The following is a 17,968-nucleotide window of genomic DNA, read 5'->3' as shown; positions in this document are numbered from 1 at the left end:
GACTGGACTATGAATTTTTTAGGTTGCATCCTTCAGCTTCTCTGCCAGATATCAACAATTTTCTTTTTTTTCTTTTTTTTTTTTTTTAATGTTTTATTAAGCAAGGTAAGTGAAGGGAGTTTTGAGCAATGCTTATACTCAAATGCAATGTGGTGCTGCATAATAATTTGTATTTTAGTGTTTAATTGCTTTGCCTTTGCACTCTTGAAATGGTCTTTGTGTTGTGTCCACTGCAGTTTTTATAAGTAAAAACCCCTAAAATGTGGAGTGGATATTAAACTGGCTGGAGGTATAATTACCACTTAGCTTAACGGAGAATTTTAATTGGAGAAAATAATGATTAATGGCAGAACCTGCTGCAGGAGGGGCTTTTGGGAAGGAAAAGCAGGGGTGAGAGGCTCTGCCATCAGCCTGGTTGCCAGGCAGTGTAGTTAGCTGATTGCCCAAAGCAACAATCACTAGCCACACAGCCAGGAAAACAGGTCTGGAACGCTGGCAGCAAAAATTTGGGAGCAGGAATCAGAGCCCCAGCAATGCTGAGGACACCAGGGAGCAGCAGCAATATTCAGGCAGTGAAATAAAACAAGAGCTGTGTTCCTTCCCACTGATCCACCTCATTTCCACTAAAAAACGTGAGGATAAAATTGATTTTTTGGGGTTTTTTTTTCTCCTGCAAATTTGCAGGTTTTGACTCCCATTCTGACTGGGCTGGTCTCAGCCTCACCGAGGCCTCTGTTCTCACAGTTCCCTCCATTTATTCTTGTGGAATAAATGGAATTAAGGCTTGTGGTGCAGCTGTCCCCATCCTTGGAGAAGCTGGGCTGCAGTGGAAAAGGCCTGAAAGAAGATGGAAACTCCTGCTGGAGCCCCAATTACTGACCTGGTTAATTAGTGTGTGTCACCATCAAGAGAACACAAATAAAGCAAACTCAGACTTTCAGCCTCTGCAATTATCTTTTTTTTATCCCTAATTTTAGTAGAGCACTCCCCATTTTTAAAGCAAATCTGGGTTTGGGAGCTGGAAGTGGACTGGAGTGGAAATAGCCTCAAAAAAAGATGGAAACTCCTACTGGAATCCCAATTACTGTTCTGGTTAATTAGTGTGCCCCACCATCAGCAGAACTCCCACAAATAAAGCAATCTCAGGCAAACCATTAAGCACAGAAATTGCATTTTCAGCCTGACTCTGCAATTACGATTTTTTTTATCCCTAATTTTAGTAGAGCATCCCCATTTTTAGTGGAGAGCTGGGTTTGGGAGCCAGGCCAGGCAGAGAATCTGCAGGAGGTGCTGAGCTCTGCAAGCCTTTCCTGCGAGTCAGCAATCCCCCCTTCCCCATCAATAATCCCACGAGGAATCCCATCCATCACCATCCATTAGTCTGCTCTGAACGCTGCCTGCAGCCAGCAGCAGCTCACTGAGGCTCCTGTTCTTTTTAATTTTTTAATTTTTTTTTTTTAATTCCTTGGAAGGTTGGACTTGATGGGTTTGGAGGGGTTTTCCAAGCAGGGATGAAAGCCAGGATTTGCAGCTTTGGGCAGCCAGAAAGATTCATTTAAAGCAGTAAATGGTTTCACACAAATATAGAACACTCTAAAAGCTTCCCATAAGTCTAAGAAAATTCAAATTAATGCAGTGGATAGAATAAGGACAATGTTCAGGTTATTGTCAGTCACGGATATTGCTTAGTGTTCAAATCCAGATTTCAGATTTGATTCAGGCATGGACAAATCCAAAGAGCAAACCTTGGAAATTGTATAAATATGGGAAAAGAATGTGGAAATTCCTCAAGCAAAGAGGATCCTGCAGGCTGGGGAACTCTGAAATTCCAGGCCAGGCACAGGAGGTAAATGAATTTAGGTGAGCTAAAAAAAGTTATTAAGGACAATTTTCTATATCAAAACCACAAGAAATAAGGCAGTGAGTCTGAATTCCTCAGTTTAATATGAAAGGAATCTTTACACCCTGGCTATTGTTTTGGGGTTTTTTTGGGTTTTTTGTTTCGTTTTTTTTTTCATTGTTGTCTCCAAGATTTTCACCCACTGAAACACAAAAACTCACTTTATAACCAAATTACCAAACTGGCTGCTCTGCTCCCTAAAAAGCTCTCAGAAACTGGATTTGAGCAATAAAGCAAGAATCCCATTTGGGGATTTTTATTACTATCAGCAGTGAAATACAGATTTACTGATTTAAAATGGTTTGGCTTGGCCTGGCCGGATGTTTATCAGGAGAATCAAATCCAGGAGTAAGAGGTCTGGATTCTATTAAGGCTTTTCTTTCCTCCTGCTGTAATTCCCAGGACACAAAGCAGAGACAAATGAGTTGAAGGTTAAGAACCAAATATCTGAATTAACACAATTTAATTCCTCAGTTGTGCAGAGTAGCGCTGAGATATTAAAGCTGATAAGTGCAGAGATTGGAGAAATAACCTGGAAAACAAGATTTCAAAAGGTACTTTCAGGAATGACGTCTTCATTTTGGACATAAAAGCCTTTTTTTTTCCTTCCTCCTTATTGAAGCTTTTCAGTTGGTTCCTATTAAGCACTTCCTCTTCTCAAAGTTTATTAAAATGCTGAACTAAGTCTGTCTGCTTGGCCCAAATTCTGGTTTTTATTTCCCTTGGTCTAAATACTCAGATTCTATTTAGGGGAAAAAGATGTCCTGGATAATAATATTATTATTATTATTATTATTATTATTATTATTATTTTCTTAATCATTATCATTATCATTTCTATTACTACAATAACTACTTTTTTATCCTGTACTTATACATATTTTTATAAGATTTAGAAATTAAAAGGCTGCTGCTGTTTTTTTAGACTTTTCTCCTTTTTTTCTGTATATTTCCCATTTTTCTTTTCTCAATAGTGGCCAAGAGAAGGAAATGGCAGCTTCACCATTTTTCAGAAGGAAGCTTCACCATTTTTTAATTTTGCTTTAATTCTGGCTGGAGTTCAGAAAGGCAGGGAACAGAGTGGTTGTGGAAGTATTTTTATTTTTCTGGAAAAGCCAGGAAACAAAGCCAGCAGCTTTCTAACCCTTCCCTCTGGAATTCCTGACTCCTGCCAGCCTGGAGCGAGCTGTTTTCATGGCATTTTAAAGGATTCTCCTCCCCTTAAAAATACCAATTTCAGAATCAGCTTCTCCCTCAGCACAATTCCCGTGCTGAGCTCCCCCTCCCGGGGCTTCCCTCAGGCACCGTGCGCTAAAAACGCCGAGATTTTGGAGGCAATCCCGGGATTTTGCACTTAAAGTGATCCTTGCGGTGATCCCTTCTGACTCAGAATAGCCAGGATATTTAGAATAGTCAAATTCTAGAATACAGATTCCAGAATAGTCAGATTCTAGCATATAGAGTCTCAGAATAGTCAGATTCTAGAATATAGAATATTGATTCTCAGAATAGTTAGATTATAGAATATAGATTCTCAGAATAGATTCTAGAATATAGATTCTCAGAGGAGTCAGATTCTAGAATAGAGAATATAGATTCCCAGAACAGTCAGATTCTAGAATATAGAATATTGATTCTCAGAATAGATTCTAGAATATAGATTCTCAGAGGAGTTAGATTTTAGAATATAGAATATAGATTCTCAGAACAGTCAGATTCTAGAATCTAGATTCTCATAATAGATTCTAGACTATAGATTCTCAGAATAGTCAGATTTTAGAATACAGAATATAGATTATCAGAACAGTTATATTCTAGAATATAAGAATATGGATTCTCAGAATAGATTCTAGATTATCAGAATAGTTAGATTCTAGAATATAGATTCTCAGAATAGTCAGATTTTGGAATATAGATTCTCAGAATGAGTTTAGAAACCCGGGATTGGGATGGATAAAACAGGTCAGTGTTTGGCTGGAGCGGCAGGAAACCATAAAGCTCATCCCGCTTCTCCCCAGCTGGGAAAGCAAAGGAAAAACCTTAAAAAAAAAAAAACAAAAAAAAAAAAAAAAAAAAAACCCAAACCAATCCGAAACGCCCAGCGCGGGGCTGGATCCGCCCGTGGGCGGCTCCTGGTGGGCAGGGGGTGGCAGGGGGATATAAACCGGGAGCGGGGGGATGCGGGCAGGGGGATGCGGGGCGCGGAGCCGGGGCAGGAGAGTGCTCAGCCCCGGGACAACGCCGGCTCCGCGGGGCCGCGGCTGAGGAGGAGGAGGGAGGAAGGAGGCGGGAAAAGGCAGGGGAGCCGCGGGGCCGCGGCTGAGGAGGAGGAGGAGGAGGAGGGAGGAAGGAGGCGGGAAGAGGCAGGGGAGGAAGGAAAGGAAAGGAGGGAGGAAGGAGGAGCTGTGGCTGTCCCGTCCCCGGCGGAGCGATGCTGGCGGCAGCAGCGCTGTGCGCGGCCGCGCTGGGCTGCGCGGCGGGGGCGCGGCTGCTCAGCGGTAAGAGGGGCTCGGCGTGGCCGGGGATCGCTGCGAGAGTGCCCGGGGACCCTCTTTACCCCGAAAAGATTCCCTCCGGCCCCGCCAGCGTCGCCCCTGTGGCTGCGGGGGTCGGGATGCGCGGGCGGCTGTCGCGACACGGGCAGGGATGCTCTGGCTTGGCGGCGGTGCGGGGGGAGGCTGGGTTCGCTCGTTCTGGAGGTTTTCTCCAACTTTCCCAGCTGATTTTCCCCGCTGCCCTGCCCTGGGGAGCTGGCTGGAGCCAGCGGCACATCCCGAGCGAGGATCAGGGGCAGCACAAGGAATCCTTTCAGCCTTGCTCAGAGCTGCGCGTTCCGGCTCCCGAACCCGGCCAGGAATCAGCTCCAGCTAATTTCCGTAGCTGAAAGTAGTGGCAAGCTGGCTGATAAGGCAGAGACTTTCTTCCTTTTTTTTTTTTCCCCTTTTTTCCCTTTTTTTTTTCTTTTTTTAATGCGGAGAAAACGTGTTTGTGGATCAGGGAAGAGCCTGAGAGCGGTTTTTGTGACGCTGTTTCTAGAGAGCTGCAGGTTTTTAATGACACTCTGCTGTCTGTGTTTTCCTTTTGCCTCTCCCAGCAGCAGTGGACATTTCCCTCAGAAGAGGTAAGGGGCTTTGCCTTTTTCTCCGGGTGTCAAATTCCCAAGAGAAGCACAGGCTATGCTAGAAATGTATTTTTAATAGTGCTGTCATAATAAAAATCCTGCTCCTATTGTAACCCCTGTGCAAAATGTTAGCAAACTCCATTTCTGGCTGTTTAACTGCTGAAAAATTCCAGTGTGAAAGGTGTTGGAACTCCCACTCCTACAGATCAACATAAAAGGATAAAGCAAAGCCAGCAATGATCCCATGGCAGGGTTTACAATGACCTGTCCTTGTATTATCTCATTTGTTCCAAGCACACCACAAGTGTTGCTGAATGTTTTCCTTCTGTAAAAAAAAAAACAAACATGTAGGTTAGCAGATTGTGCCTGCAAAGAAATATTTACTGAGCAAAACAAAACTGTTTGTTTCCACAGTCTAAATATTGGGACTGCTCTGCTGAAAAAAAACCACCCGAGTGCATCATTTTGGATGATGTGTCTTTTCACTTTGATCTTCCCTCGGAACCAAAATAATCTCTGCTGCTTGTGCATGAGACAGCCTGAAAACAGACATTGTTTACTCCCTGGGCAGGCAGAAACGCTGCAGAGCTGGAAATTGGGCTGTGGGAGCTCATCCTGTGATCCCCAGCACAGACACTGGAAATGAAAGAGTTTGAGGTTGGGTGTAAATAAGAAATTCTGTGTGGTGAGGCCCTGCTTGGCCAAAGCTGGGGATGTCCCATCCCTGGGAGTGCCCAGGGCCGGGCTGGACTGGGCTTGGAGCAGCCTGGGATGCTGGAAGGTGTCCCCATGAGATGGTTTTAAGGTCCTTTCCAACCCCAAATGTTCTGGGATTCTATGGCACTGCAATACCCATTAAACCATTGCATATAATATATATCTATATTATACCTATATTGCATAGAGATATAATATATATTATAGATACAGTATTTTATTGCATAGGTATATATTGCATGAAAGATAAATTCTTGCTATCTCTGCTTCTATAAGGAAATCTCTAATTTTGACCATTTAACTCCTTAAAAATAATCATCATTTTAAAAAGCCTCTTGGAACCCTTGCAAGAGAACTTTGCTTTTCAAGAGGTTGCATGCATCAGTTTGCTCTGGCACAGTGTTTCCTTGGGAGCTGGGAACTCCCAGGATCTGCAAATCCCAGAAAAATCCTGAGGGAGCTGAGAACAGCAGGACATGAAAGGACCAACCTAAACTTTGAGACTCAGTAACAAAAATTTGGAGATGCCATTTGCCAAGGCTTTCACCTGCGTTGTCTTTTCCATACAAACAGCCCAAAACTCACCCAAACTGATGTTTCACCCTCAATTTTTGTCCCGTTTAACGCCATTCCTGTACCGGTTCTCTCTCCCTCCCTGCAGGGCAGACGGTTTGCAGGCGTGGCACGCAGAAACCCTGCTACAAAATCGTTTATTTCCACGATGCCTCCCGCAGGAGCAGCTATGAGGAAGCTCACCTGGCCTGCAGGGCTGACGGGGGACATTTGCTCAGCATCGAGAGCCCGGCAGAGCAGAGGCTGATTGAATCCTTGATCAGGAGCCTGCTGGCTTCCGACGGAGACTTCTGGATAGGGCTGAGGAGGAGGAAGGAGGAGGAGGAGAACAGCACCGAGTGTCACAGCTTCTACTCCTGGTCAGATGGGAGCTCGTCCCGATTTCGGTGGGTACCTGGGAGTGGCACTGTGGGACTGGCAGGGCCCTCAGGAGTTCAGGATTTTGTCCAAGGGATCCAGGCAGTGATGTCCCAGCTGTCACTTGGGCTCCCTCTGTGTTGTATTTTCTGAGACCCCCGTCGTTGGAAGGAACGATGGGTCTGACTCCATGGTCTTAGAAGGTTAATTTGTTATTTTGTGATCTGTATTATATTAAAGAATACTGTGCTAAAGGATACAGAAAGGATAGGAACAGAAGGCTAAAAGATAATAATGAATTATTTTATGATCTGTATATTAAATTATATTATATATTATATAGTATTATATTAAAGAATACTGTGCTAAAGGATACAGAAAGGATAGGAACAGAAGGCTAAAAGATAATAATGAATTATTTTATAAATTATATTATATATGATATAGTATTATATTAAAGAATGCTATACTAAAGAATACAGAAAGGATATGAACAGAAGGCTAAAAGATAATAATGAATTATTTTATAAATTATATTATATATGATATAGTATTATATTAAAGAATGCTATACTAAAGAATACAGAAAGGATATGAACAGAAGGCTAAAAGATAATAATGAATTATTTTATAAATTATATTATATATGATATAGTATTATATTAAAGAATGCTATACTAAAGAATACAGAAAGGATATGAACAGAAGGCTAAAAGATAATAATGAATTATTTTATAAATTATATTATATATGATATAGTATTATATTAAAGAATGCTATACTAAAGAATACAGAAAGGATATGAACAGAAGGCTAAAAGATAATAATGAATTATTTTATAAATTATATTATATATGATATAGTATTATATTAAAGAATGCTATACTAAAGAATACAGAAAGGATATGAACAGAAGGCTAAAAGATAATAATGAATTATTTTATAAATTATATTATATATGATATAGTATTATATTAAAGAATGCTATACTAAAGAATACAGAAAGGATATGAACAGAAGGCTAAAAGATAATAATGAATTATTTTATAAATTATATTATATATGATATAGTATTATATTAAAGAATGCTATACTAAAGAATACAGAAAGGATATGAACAGAAGGCTAAAAGATAATAATGAATTATTTTATAAATTATATTATATATGATATAGTATTATATTAAAGAATGCTATACTAAAGAATACAGAAAGGATATGAACAGAAGGCTAAAAGATAATAATGAAAAGCTCATGGTTCTCTTCTCAGAGTCCAACACAACTTAGCCCCAGCTGGTCATTAAGTCAAAACAATTCACATGAATCCAATGAAACAATGTCCAACCACATTCCAAGGCAGCAAAACACAGGAGAAGCAAATCAGATAATATTGTTTTCATTTTTCTCGGAGGCTCCTCAGCTTCCCAGAGGAAAAATCCTGGGCGAAGGGATTTTTCAGGAAATATGACAGTGACACTTCTGCACCCATCCCATCACCCTCCTGCTGGTGCTCCGTGGGAGTGGCTGCTTTAGGCTGAATTGGTCATTTTTGGGGGCTAAAAGGAGGGGAAACAACGAGTGGTGCAGCCTTAAAAATCTCTCATTAGGCAGCTACAAATGACCTGAAGATTCCTGCACTGCAGATCTCATAAAGTTTATGCCTGCTGTCCTGAAAAATGAAAAATTTTATTCCCTTACTGAAGATTCCTGCACTGCAGATCCCCTGAAGTTTATGCCTGATGTCCTGAGTAATGAAAAATGTGATTCCTTTACTGAGGGAATCACATTTTTTCCTGTGAGACAGCGAAGTATTAGAGCTGCAGTATTTATTGCAGCCATGGAAAACTGAAGTCTTCACAGCACTTTTTAGATTTCTGCCTCCTTGTCTTAAGGAACCACAGGCTTGGCTATAATTAAATTATAAAAGCAGCAACATTGACACCAATTTGCATCCTTATATCAGACATGTAAAAAACACCTTGGAATTGTGACCTTTTTGGCCTAGGAGCCCATAAGGCATTTCAGTCACTCAGAAATGAACAAATAAAAGCAGGTTTTAGCATTATTTGATATTTTAAAGTCTCTCCTGTGGTTCAGACATTGGGGGTGGAACCAGAATCTGCTGCTAAGAAACAGGCACAGCTTTCCTGCCTTCCATTGGTGAGACACTCTTCTTTCTGCTGAATTATAAAGCCAAGGAAAACACCAGGGGAGGAAGGAAGTGAGGGAGGAATAAAGCATTGGAATGGTTGGAAAAACACCACTTAAAATGGGTGTCCTCCCATGCTGATTACCCCGGGATATCTGGAATTATTTATGTCCTGTGGATCAGCTCACAGCAAATTCTTGGCAGGCAGAACATTCAGAATCAGCGGGGATTGAAAATTGGCAAAATCGGGGCACTTTTAGAGGTGTTTTCTGAGTTGCATAAAACATCTCCTCACCAACAGTGATTTTTACAGAGCTGCCTCCTTCCTGTGCTCTGCTTGGAAAAGCAGCACAGGTGGCTGGTGGTGAGGTTTATTCTTAGAAAACAAAACAAAAAAATTATCTGCAAGGCTGTGGTGGTGCATTTCTGACAGAGGAAGCCGAAGCAGCACAGGTGGCTGGTGGTGAGGTTTATTCTTAGAAAACAAAACAAAGCAAAAAAAAATTATCTGCATGGCTGTGGTGGTGCGTTTCTGACAGAGGAAGCCAGGTTTTGCTGCAGATTTTTCATTTTTTTTCATTAAATAGGTGCCAAAATTTTGCAGGCGCTGAGACCGAGAGAGCGAAAATGATGATTTTGCACAGGTTTGAAATTGTGTGGAGAAACAACTCTGCAAGGCTCAGTGAACTCAGGAGAACTTGGACTTTCTCTACACAATTGCAGCTGATTTTGAGCTACTTTAGTGTTCAAGAAAGGACCTTGTCTACAAGAAAATAGTGAATTCTAAACCACGTTCTTAAGATGTACGCAGGGACCGGAACTGAATCCTCATTTCTGGTTTATTCCACGGTCTCCGTGTTCATTGCCACTATGTTTAAGAAATAAATCTGTTTAAAAATAGTTATAAAATCTGTTAGTTGTGCTAGCTGAGATCTTTTGGTAATGCTGACGGGGGCAGGAAGGAGGGAAGGGGAATTGCGAGGAGCTCAGCCCTTCGCTCGCTGATATTTGTCGCTTGCGGAGCTTGAAAAATCTGAATTAAAACAACAAATAACTGCATTTCATCCCTCCCATTTTCCCCGCTGGAAGCACAGGGTGTGCCATAACCCCTGGAATTCTGCTTTTTTTCCCCCTCCAAGCTGCTGGAAGGTGGTTTTTTTTTTTGTGTGTTTCCCCAGGAACTGGTACGCGGACGAGCCGTCGTGCGGGGGCGAGGTGTGCGTGGTGCTCTACCACCAACCCTCTGCCCCGCCCGGCCTGGGGGGGCCCTACATGTTCCAGTGGAACGATGACAGGTGCACCATGAAGAACAACTTCATCTGCAAATATTCCCTGGGTGAGGAGGCTCCCTGGGATTCCAGCCCCGGGAGGAGGAAGGAGGAGTGCGGTGATGGGGAAATCCAGAGGGGTTTGAGAGCCGGCCTGCAGGCAAAGCTGAATTAATAGAAGAAATTGCATTGATTATTAAATAACAGCTGATTATTAAATAACAATTGATGATTTTCAAGTCTGTCTGTACCAAGGAAGGAGACAAGGCCATCAGCATGGGAACAGATTAGAAAAGATACGTGAAAATGTTTGTGAGCTAGACTACGTGCCTAAGTAAATGTGTATACATTCCTCATTAAACTTCTGTCTTTTACCAATTATATTGGCCCTAATTGCTTCTCACCAATGAAAATAATAAGTTCTTGTGGTGTAGTTGTCTTAATGTAGTTAGCTTAATGATCATGTTTTTTTAAAGGTATATAAGTTAGAGAACATGCAGAATAAAAACTTTTTCTCCTTAGATACTGACCACGTGTGTGTGTGTGTATATCAGGGCCAGCCTAACAGGGAAAGGAAACCCTCCCTCAGTTTTTAATTCGTGCAGCAAATGAGGAAAAAATCCCAGTATCTGTAGCTGCTTGTGGTTGGCATAAATTCCCTGATGGTTTTTGTGAGGGGTTTGAGGTCTCAGACTGGGGGAGAGCAGTGCTCAGGTAGGAAATTGTGCATTTCACTCACGAGCAAATTCTGCATTTCTCTTTTCTTCCAGAGAAGCCAACAAGAGCTCCAATAGACAATTCCCGAAGAGGTGAGTTGGACAGATTTGTTTGGGATTTTCCTTTGTTTTTTTAAATTACTGCTGACTCCCAGTAGAAATACTCTGCCATTCGTTGTCAAGGACACCCAAAAAACACCCTGAGCAAGGAGCTCCCCTGCAGTTTGCACTTCCCCTGTGCTGTCCCGTGATAAATCCTGCAGGGAAAATCCTGCAGGGAAAATCCTGCTGGGAAAATCCTGCTGCTGGTGATGCTGCAGGGATTGAAGTGCAAGAGTCCCAGTGCACCTCGCACATCTTTGCAGCTCCCAGCCTCTTCAAACTCCTCTCAGCATCACTTTTTTTATTATTTAAAAAAAAAAAATCTGCAGAATTAATGAAGCTGCTTCTTTCCAGCTGTGGCAACAGAGCCCTGGAAGGCAAAATTCCCAGAGGAACGCTGGAGGAAAGGTGCCAATGGAACAGCTGGGGGAGCCAAAGGTGAGTTGTGCTCTCAAAAATTCATTTCAAGTGTTTGGCTCAAAACGTGGAGGACTGAATGTAGAAAACAGCCTCTGGGGAAAAAAAACTTCCCTCAGTATTTCCCAGGACAGAATAAGGAGGTTGCTCTGGTTGTAAAATGTTCAAAATGCTTATATTATTATTATTGTGAATTTTATTATTGTATTTATTGTGAATGTAATAATGAATATTATTATAGTGAATTTTATTATTATATTTAATGTGAATCCAAAGCAAAGTATTTTGGGTGTGAAAAAGCCACTTTTATTATTTATTTATTTCTTGTGAATGATATTATTATATTTATTGTGACTATTATATAATTAATATTATAATATTGTTTTTATTATTACATTTTTTGTGAATGTAATAATGAATATTATTATTGTGCATTTTATTGTTCTATTTATTGTGAATGCTTTGTTTCTACATCTGTGATTAACCATGAAAAACTTGCAATTTCTTCTCATGACCCCAGAACCTGTTCAGGGCCTTGCCTTCATCCTCATTTCCAGCATTCCTGTGCTGCTTCTCCTGATGGCCATCACAGGCATCTCCTGCTTTTGGCTGTCCATGAGGAGGTGAGTGGCACTTTTGTGTTCTGAATTAGCCGTGACACCTCGTCCTGCTCACACCTCATTTCCCCATCCTGTAAAAAGCTCTGCACAGGAACGTTTGCAGCCAAAGAAATGCTGGAAAAGTGGTGTTGATGCTCCAGGCTGAGTCAGTTGGGAAGGAAAATTCTCAGTAAATCACTTTATATTCTTTTCTTGCATTCACAGACATAGCAGGCAGGAAAAAATGTCACCAAGATTACGATTTTGATGTGTTAACCCTTCTACTTTTCTTATTCAAGCTTTGAATTATCAGAAGTTCCCCTTCAAAAGCGAAAAATGCAGCAATGGAAACAAAAGGAGAACAATTTGGGGCAGAGAATGTTTAGCAATGTCCTCTCCCTGCTTTCCCTGCGTGCCCAGCAGCTCGGGGGGAATGCTGGCTGGGATTTTGGGAGTGTCAGAGGAGTTTTGCTACCCTGAGCTCAGCAGGTCCTGCCCTGGGGTTTCCCAGGAGAGCAGCCTGGAATAAGAAATGCCCTGAGCCCAGCTTGGCTCCAAGCTCATCCCTGTGAAAAACGCCAGTCACTTGTTTTTGAAATTTTAAAAAGTTTAATAGTAGTAATATAATCAGAATAATAAAGTTTGAACAATTGAGGTTAGGACAATATGAGACAATAAAAACAAAGAGCTGTGGAAGTCCGGGTACCTTTTTCTGGGCATCACGAGCCCGAAAAAGGACAGCCATTAACAGAGGATTGACCCTTAAAAACAATCGCCTGTTGCATATTCATACACCTCATACATGATGCATAAATTCCATTCAAACACAGGATTCTGTCTGGTCACTGTCAACTTCTTCCTCTTAATCCTCATGTCGTCTTCCTGTCTGACCGAGGTGGGAAGAAGTTAGTTTTCTGCTGATAAGGGAGCAATAAATTCCCTTTCTCTGAAAGATTTAGGTGTCCTGTGGCATCTATCCAGTGCAAGTCCTTTCTTAACCAAATATCTTACATAGCATAGTTGCTATTTTAAAATTATGTTATAACCTAAACCAGTATTTAATAGTTAATTTAACACTTAAGAAAATTAATCCAGCATAACTTTCTAACATAACACACACAATACTGATTTTAATACTTGCGAAAAGCCAATGATAAAACACACATTTTTCGCGTCCCCAAACCTCTGCCAGAGCTCTGCTGCTGGTCTGCCTTTCCCTCTGTGCTGCTTCATGGCTTCTCCCTCTCTCCCTGCCCTCCAGGAGACAGCAGCTGCTGGATGTGACCCCGAAGGGTGACGAGCCCTGGCTGCCCCAGCCCAGCCCCGAGCTGGACATCTACAGGGTGATCAACAAACAATCCGAAGCTGACCTGGCTGGGGCCAGGCCTGGCACCAAGAATTCCTCCTTCCGTGCCCACGAGGGGCTGCAGAGCCCCTGCAGGGACGCCGAGGACACCTCCAGCAGTGGCTTGGTGACGCTGGCCAGCGCGGAGAGCGGCTTTGTCACCAACGACATCTACGAGCTCTGCGGGGACCGTGTGGGCAGGAGCGAGGAGTCCAGCTGGGTGGACAATGAGATTTATGGATACTGAGGAAATGGACCCAAAAAAAAACCCACTGGAGTTTGGATTTCGGGTGTCGACACGGGTTGACTTGCCCTCTCTATGCACTTGTTTAATAATGGTGTGTGTGGTGTCTGGCCTGGTTTTGCATTGTGCCCTTGTTCTTCTATTTTCTGCAAGAATAGGGGTTTTTAAAGATCCAAACTGAAAAGATTTTGCTTTGCACCAAGCCCCCTTTGCCCCAGGAATGGCTTGTTAATACCCTCCATTCCTTTTTGTACCAAAGATATGCCTTGAAACTGAAGGACAATCCAAAATCCTTATTTATTTATAGACCTCCTCCTCCTCAAAGGTGCTAAAAGTTCCTGTGATGTTTGATCCTGCTTTCCTGGAGATGCTGAACATGGCAGGTGGGGAAGGAATCCCTTGGTTTGCTTTGCTTGTGTGTGAGACTTCCACTGTGCCTATTAAATTTCTTTATCCCAACCCATGAGTTTGTCCATTTTTACTCCTCCAGTTCTCTCCCTCATTCTGCTGGAAGGGACAGAGACCAAGAAGTGGAGGGGGAATGAATGACCAAGCAGGCAGGAACACAAATATTTCACACATTTTGTTCTGCAGGTGATTTTCTGGCTCCAGGAGAGCAGCACTGCTGCAGAACAGAACTGTGAAGCGCCTAAAATGTGTTTTGGTTGCCTAAAAGTTTGCTGTTCTCCATTGCACGTCAATAAATAAAAAGGAAAATGAAAAGAAAATAAAAATCATAAGCTAGGAGGAAACAAAGGTTTGGCAAAAAGGTGTTTTAAATGTGGCTGAAACAACAACAGGACTGAGTGCAGGCATAGCCATGAATCTCTTCTGCCAAAATAGGCAGGAAGAAGTTTTTAGATCTCTCTGAGCTGTTGCTGGCTGCTGCAAACACTGAAATATTCCAGTTGTCACAGCTGCTTCTCACTTCCTAAATGTCCCAGGTGCTGTGGCTGCAGTGTCACAGCGGCTGTTCCCCCACCAGGACATGGGGCAAATAAAGCCCTGAAAGGAGAAATCCCTTTAAAAAAATAAATAATCTTCTAACTGTTTTGAAAACAGCATCGAGTGGGCAACAATTTCACCTGAAAAGCAAAATCCTGGTACAGGAGATTGGTCAGGGCTGGGCACTCACAATATCTGGAATTTCTAATGCAGTAATTAATGCAAATCAAGCAAAAGTCTGTCCATTTTTAATCCTGTATTCCCGGTCTCCTTATTTTTTTTTTTTTCTTTTTGGCAGCTATTAAGCATCTTTTAGGCACTGAAAAAGAGGAAAGTGATGGGGAGAACTTGTCAGATGCTGGAGTTCAGCTGTGTAAAGCCGCATTTTGGCAGCCAAAGGTGTGATCCGACCTCTTGAGCCGCCCGTTGGGCTCTGGCAGAATTATTAAAGCGATGAAATTTTATAAATCCGGCAGTTTTGACACCTCCTTTGGGGCATCCCAGCTGCGGGAGGATTTGCGGGAGCGGCGACCACACGAGGGCATGTGCGCTCCACGTTCGTGTCCTGGAAAATCTGCTCAGCCCCGCTTTGGGAGGGGTTTGAATCCCATTTCCTTGGAGCAGAGCAAAAAGCATCAGCGGCCGCTGAAAGCTGCCCTGCAAAGGATTTTTAAATTTTTTTTTTAATTTTTTTTTGTGGGTGCAGTTCCTCTCGCTGCGTTTTTAAGCCGTGTTTTTGTGACCTGAACTTTCCGGCTTTGTGGTGGGGTTTCTGCAGGAGTTTTCTCTTCCGAGCACCAAAATCTGGCTCAATCATTCATTCAGGATGAAGATCAAAAGTGAGCAGGAAGCAAATAAACGTTTGCAGGCTAAAAAACTTCATTTAGGCTGACGTGACTGAGAAGGAGCATTAGGTAACATTCTGTAGGGGAAAAAAGTCACTTTTGACTTTGGATGGGAAGAAAAGGTGAAAGAGGAGTGAAATTTGGCAAGTGGCAGCTCGGGATGACACCATTTGCTATTCAAAGAGGATTCTGGAAGGCTCTCTCACGTACCCATCAATCACTGAAAGGGTGGATGGCTGACTAACCCGAGCCATCAGTTACTCACTGCCAGAACTTCTGCAGGGGATAAATAGAGCAGCAGCAGCTCCCCGATTCTCCATGGCAGCCCGAGCCAGCAGCGTCATCCCCAAATGTCACTCCTTGGAGGAATCTCATCAGCAGTGAAGGACAAGCATTCATTTCTGCACGGAGATCTTGAACAGTCATCGCTGCTCGACACGGAACAAAAGTAACTTTTCACAAGGATGAGGCAGCTTTACGTGTAAAACCTGTCTAAAAAGGGAAAGAGCGACACAACTTTGTTCCTTGCATTCCTCCACTCTTTTTCTTTTCTTTTTTTTTTCGTGTCTAGGCTCTGTTTTGAGCTGTTTGTGTCCACTCTGCGTGTTCACAAAGCTCTGTGGCTGATTCAACAGGCACGTGCTGTGCCATCAGCTTTGGGATGAGCCTTGTTTAGTCAGGGGAGCTCAGCAAAGATCCCAGGGGTGATTCCTGCTTCCCAAATGCCAGGAAGGCAGCAGTCCTCCAGCCTGGGATGGAGCAGGGGAGAGGGAGGGACAGGCATGAACTGGGGGAGCAAAGACTGTGGAGTTTTAAAATGTAAGTGCACACCCGAAGCAGAATCAGTGGACTCAGCACTGAAAAGGAAATTCAGCAGAAAGGGCCTTAAATTTCTTCAAACATTCTCAGCTCTGATGGTCCTCGGGCCATTTCAGGTCAAAGGGACCAAGAGAGCTTCCAAATCTGCCCTTCCGAATGTGCAGGAAACAAACGAGCAGAGTAATTCACTGAGAGAGGACCTGCAAAAATCACCCTGCGCACCTGCCTGGCCAGGACAGACAGCAGGGCTGGACAGACAGACACCTGGGCTGGACAGACAGACAGCAGGGCTGGACAGACACCTGGGCTGGACAGACACCTGGGGCTGCCTCATTCCTCTTCATCCAGAAACGATCTGGGCGTGTTTAGCTCACAGAGGCTGGCAGGATGTCACCAAGGCGTGCAAACCTCTCCAGAGGGGTCAGAGGATGGGGCCAGGCTCCGCTCAGCGTGACAGGACGAGGAGCAACGGCCAGAAATTAAAAAAAAAAAAAAAACAAGTTTTTTAAACTTGTCAGAACTTCCCATGGAGGGTGGCAGCGCTGCCCAGGGGCTGGAGACCCCCGAACCCCCCGGCCACTCTCCTGTGCCACCTGCCCCAGTGACCTGCCCGCTGCCAGGGCGCTGCTCTGCGCGATGCCAGCGCGGAGGGGTCGCTCCGGTGGCTCCCGAGCCGCGCCGTGGGGACACAGCTGGTGGCACTGGCGGCGTCACAGCGCGGATGTCGCTGTGTCCCCCGGGGTTGGTGGCACTGCCCTTAGCGCGGGTGCCCCGGGGCTGGTGGCACTGGCACTGTCCCAGCGCGGTGCCCCCCGGGGCTGGTGGCACTGGCATTGTCCCAGCGCGGTGCCGCGGTGTCCCCCAGGGTTGCTGGCCCTGTCCCCGCGCGGTGTCCCCCAGGGCTGGTGGCACTGTCACTGCCCCTGTCCCCTCGCGGTATCCCCCAGGGCTGGTGGCACTGTCATTGCCCCTGTCCCCGCTCGGTGTCCCCCAGGCTCGGTGCCCCTGTCCCCTCGCGGTGTCCCCCAGGGCTGGTGGCACTGTCCCCGCTCGGTGTCCCCCAGGGCTGGTGGCACTGTCACTGCCCCTGTCCCCGCTCGGTGTCCCCCAGGGCTGGTGGCCCTGTCCCCGCTCGGTGTCCCCCAGGCTCGGTGCCCCTGTCCCCGCGCGGTGTCCCCCAGGGCTGGTGGCACTGTCACTGCCCCTGTCCCCTCGCGGTGTCCCCCAGGGCTGGTGGCACTGTCACTGCCCTGTCTCCTCTCGGTGTCCCCCAGGGCTGGTGGCACTGTCACTGCCCCTGTCCCCGCTCGGTGTCCCCCAGGGCTGGTGGCCCTGTCCCCGCCCGGTCCCCCTCGCGGTGTCCCCCTGTCCCGGCGGCGGGCTGGTGGCACTGTCACTGCCCCTGTCCCCGCTCGGTGTCCCCCAGGGCTGGTTGCACTGTCACTGCCCCTGTCCCCTCGCGGTGTCCCCCAGGGCTGGTTGCACTGTCACTGCCCCTGTCCCAGAGCGGTGTCCCCCAGGGCTGGTGGCCCTGTCACCGGCCCTGTCCCCTCGCGGTGTCCCCCAGGGCTGGTGCCCCTGTCCCCGCTCGGTGTCCCCCAGGGCTGGTGGCACTGTCCCCGCTCGGTGTCCCCCAGGGCTGGTGGCACTGTCCCCGCTCGGTGTCCCCGTGCCGGTGCCCCTGTCCCCTCGCGGTGTCCCCCAGGGCTGGTGGCCCTGTCACCGGCCCCGTCCCCGGCCCTGTCCCCGCGGCGGCGGCGGCGCGGGGCGGGCCGTGGCAGCCCGGTTGCCATGGCGATGCCCCGCCCGCGGTGACGCGCGCGGTGACGCCGGTCGGTGGCGGAGGGGGCGG

The 17,968-nt window shown here is 45.3% G+C and overlaps 1 protein-coding gene and 1 long non-coding RNA gene across 3 annotated transcripts; one reads left to right on the top strand and one right to left on the bottom strand.

Annotated features, from left to right (window-relative positions):
- The first annotated feature begins 4,331 nt into the window (after positions 1-4,331).
- Positions 4,332-15,571, top strand: LAYN (layilin). 2 transcript variants are annotated; one of them, XM_041414025.1, is made up of 8 exons: positions 4,332-4,398; positions 4,998-5,021; positions 6,400-6,697; positions 9,995-10,152; positions 10,855-10,893; positions 11,257-11,340; positions 11,840-11,942; positions 13,180-15,571. In XM_041414025.1, exons 1-8 carry the CDS (start codon positions 4,332-4,334, stop codon positions 13,508-13,510), a joined length of 1,104 nt encoding a protein of 367 aa, XP_041269959.1. In that variant the 3' UTR covers positions 13,511-15,571. The 2 variants fall into 2 exon arrangements, with proteins under 2 accessions (XP_041269959.1, XP_041269960.1); XM_041414026.1 differs by lacking the exon at positions 4,998-5,021.
- LOC121340925 lies at positions 12,600-17,115 on the bottom strand. The gene is made up of 4 exons (XR_005953361.1): positions 16,436-17,115; positions 15,563-15,789; positions 13,289-13,479; positions 12,600-12,800 (listed from the first exon to the last, which is right to left on the bottom strand). It is a non-coding gene; the product is annotated as an uncharacterized LOC121340925 (long non-coding RNA).
- Positions 17,116-17,968: the final 853 nt, after the last annotated feature.

The sequence above is a fragment of the Onychostruthus taczanowskii genome, unplaced genomic scaffold, assembly GCF_017590055.1.
Source record: "Onychostruthus taczanowskii isolate IOZ18803 unplaced genomic scaffold, ASM1759005v1 scaffold43, whole genome shotgun sequence".
Taxonomy (NCBI): Eukaryota; Metazoa; Chordata; class Aves; order Passeriformes; family Passeridae; genus Onychostruthus; species Onychostruthus taczanowskii.
The sequence above is the reverse complement of the archived record's forward strand: the minus strand, read 5'-3'. Positions and strand labels throughout refer to the sequence as shown.

What these genes read in the sequence shown, in the direction of transcription:
- LAYN (XM_041414025.1), top strand. Translation starts at nt 4,332, where the DNA reads ATGCTGGCGGCAGCAGCGCTGTGCGCGGCCGCGCTGGGCTGCGCGGCG. An exon ending in AATAGACAATTCCCGAAGAG is followed by an intron (nt 10,894 to 11,256) that starts GTGAGTTGGACA and finishes GCTTCTTTCCAG; the next exon opens with CTGTGGCAACAGAGCCCTGG. An exon ending in TTTTGGCTGTCCATGAGGAG is followed by an intron (nt 11,943 to 13,179) that starts GTGAGTGGCACT and finishes CCTGCCCTCCAG; the next exon opens with GAGACAGCAGCTGCTGGATG.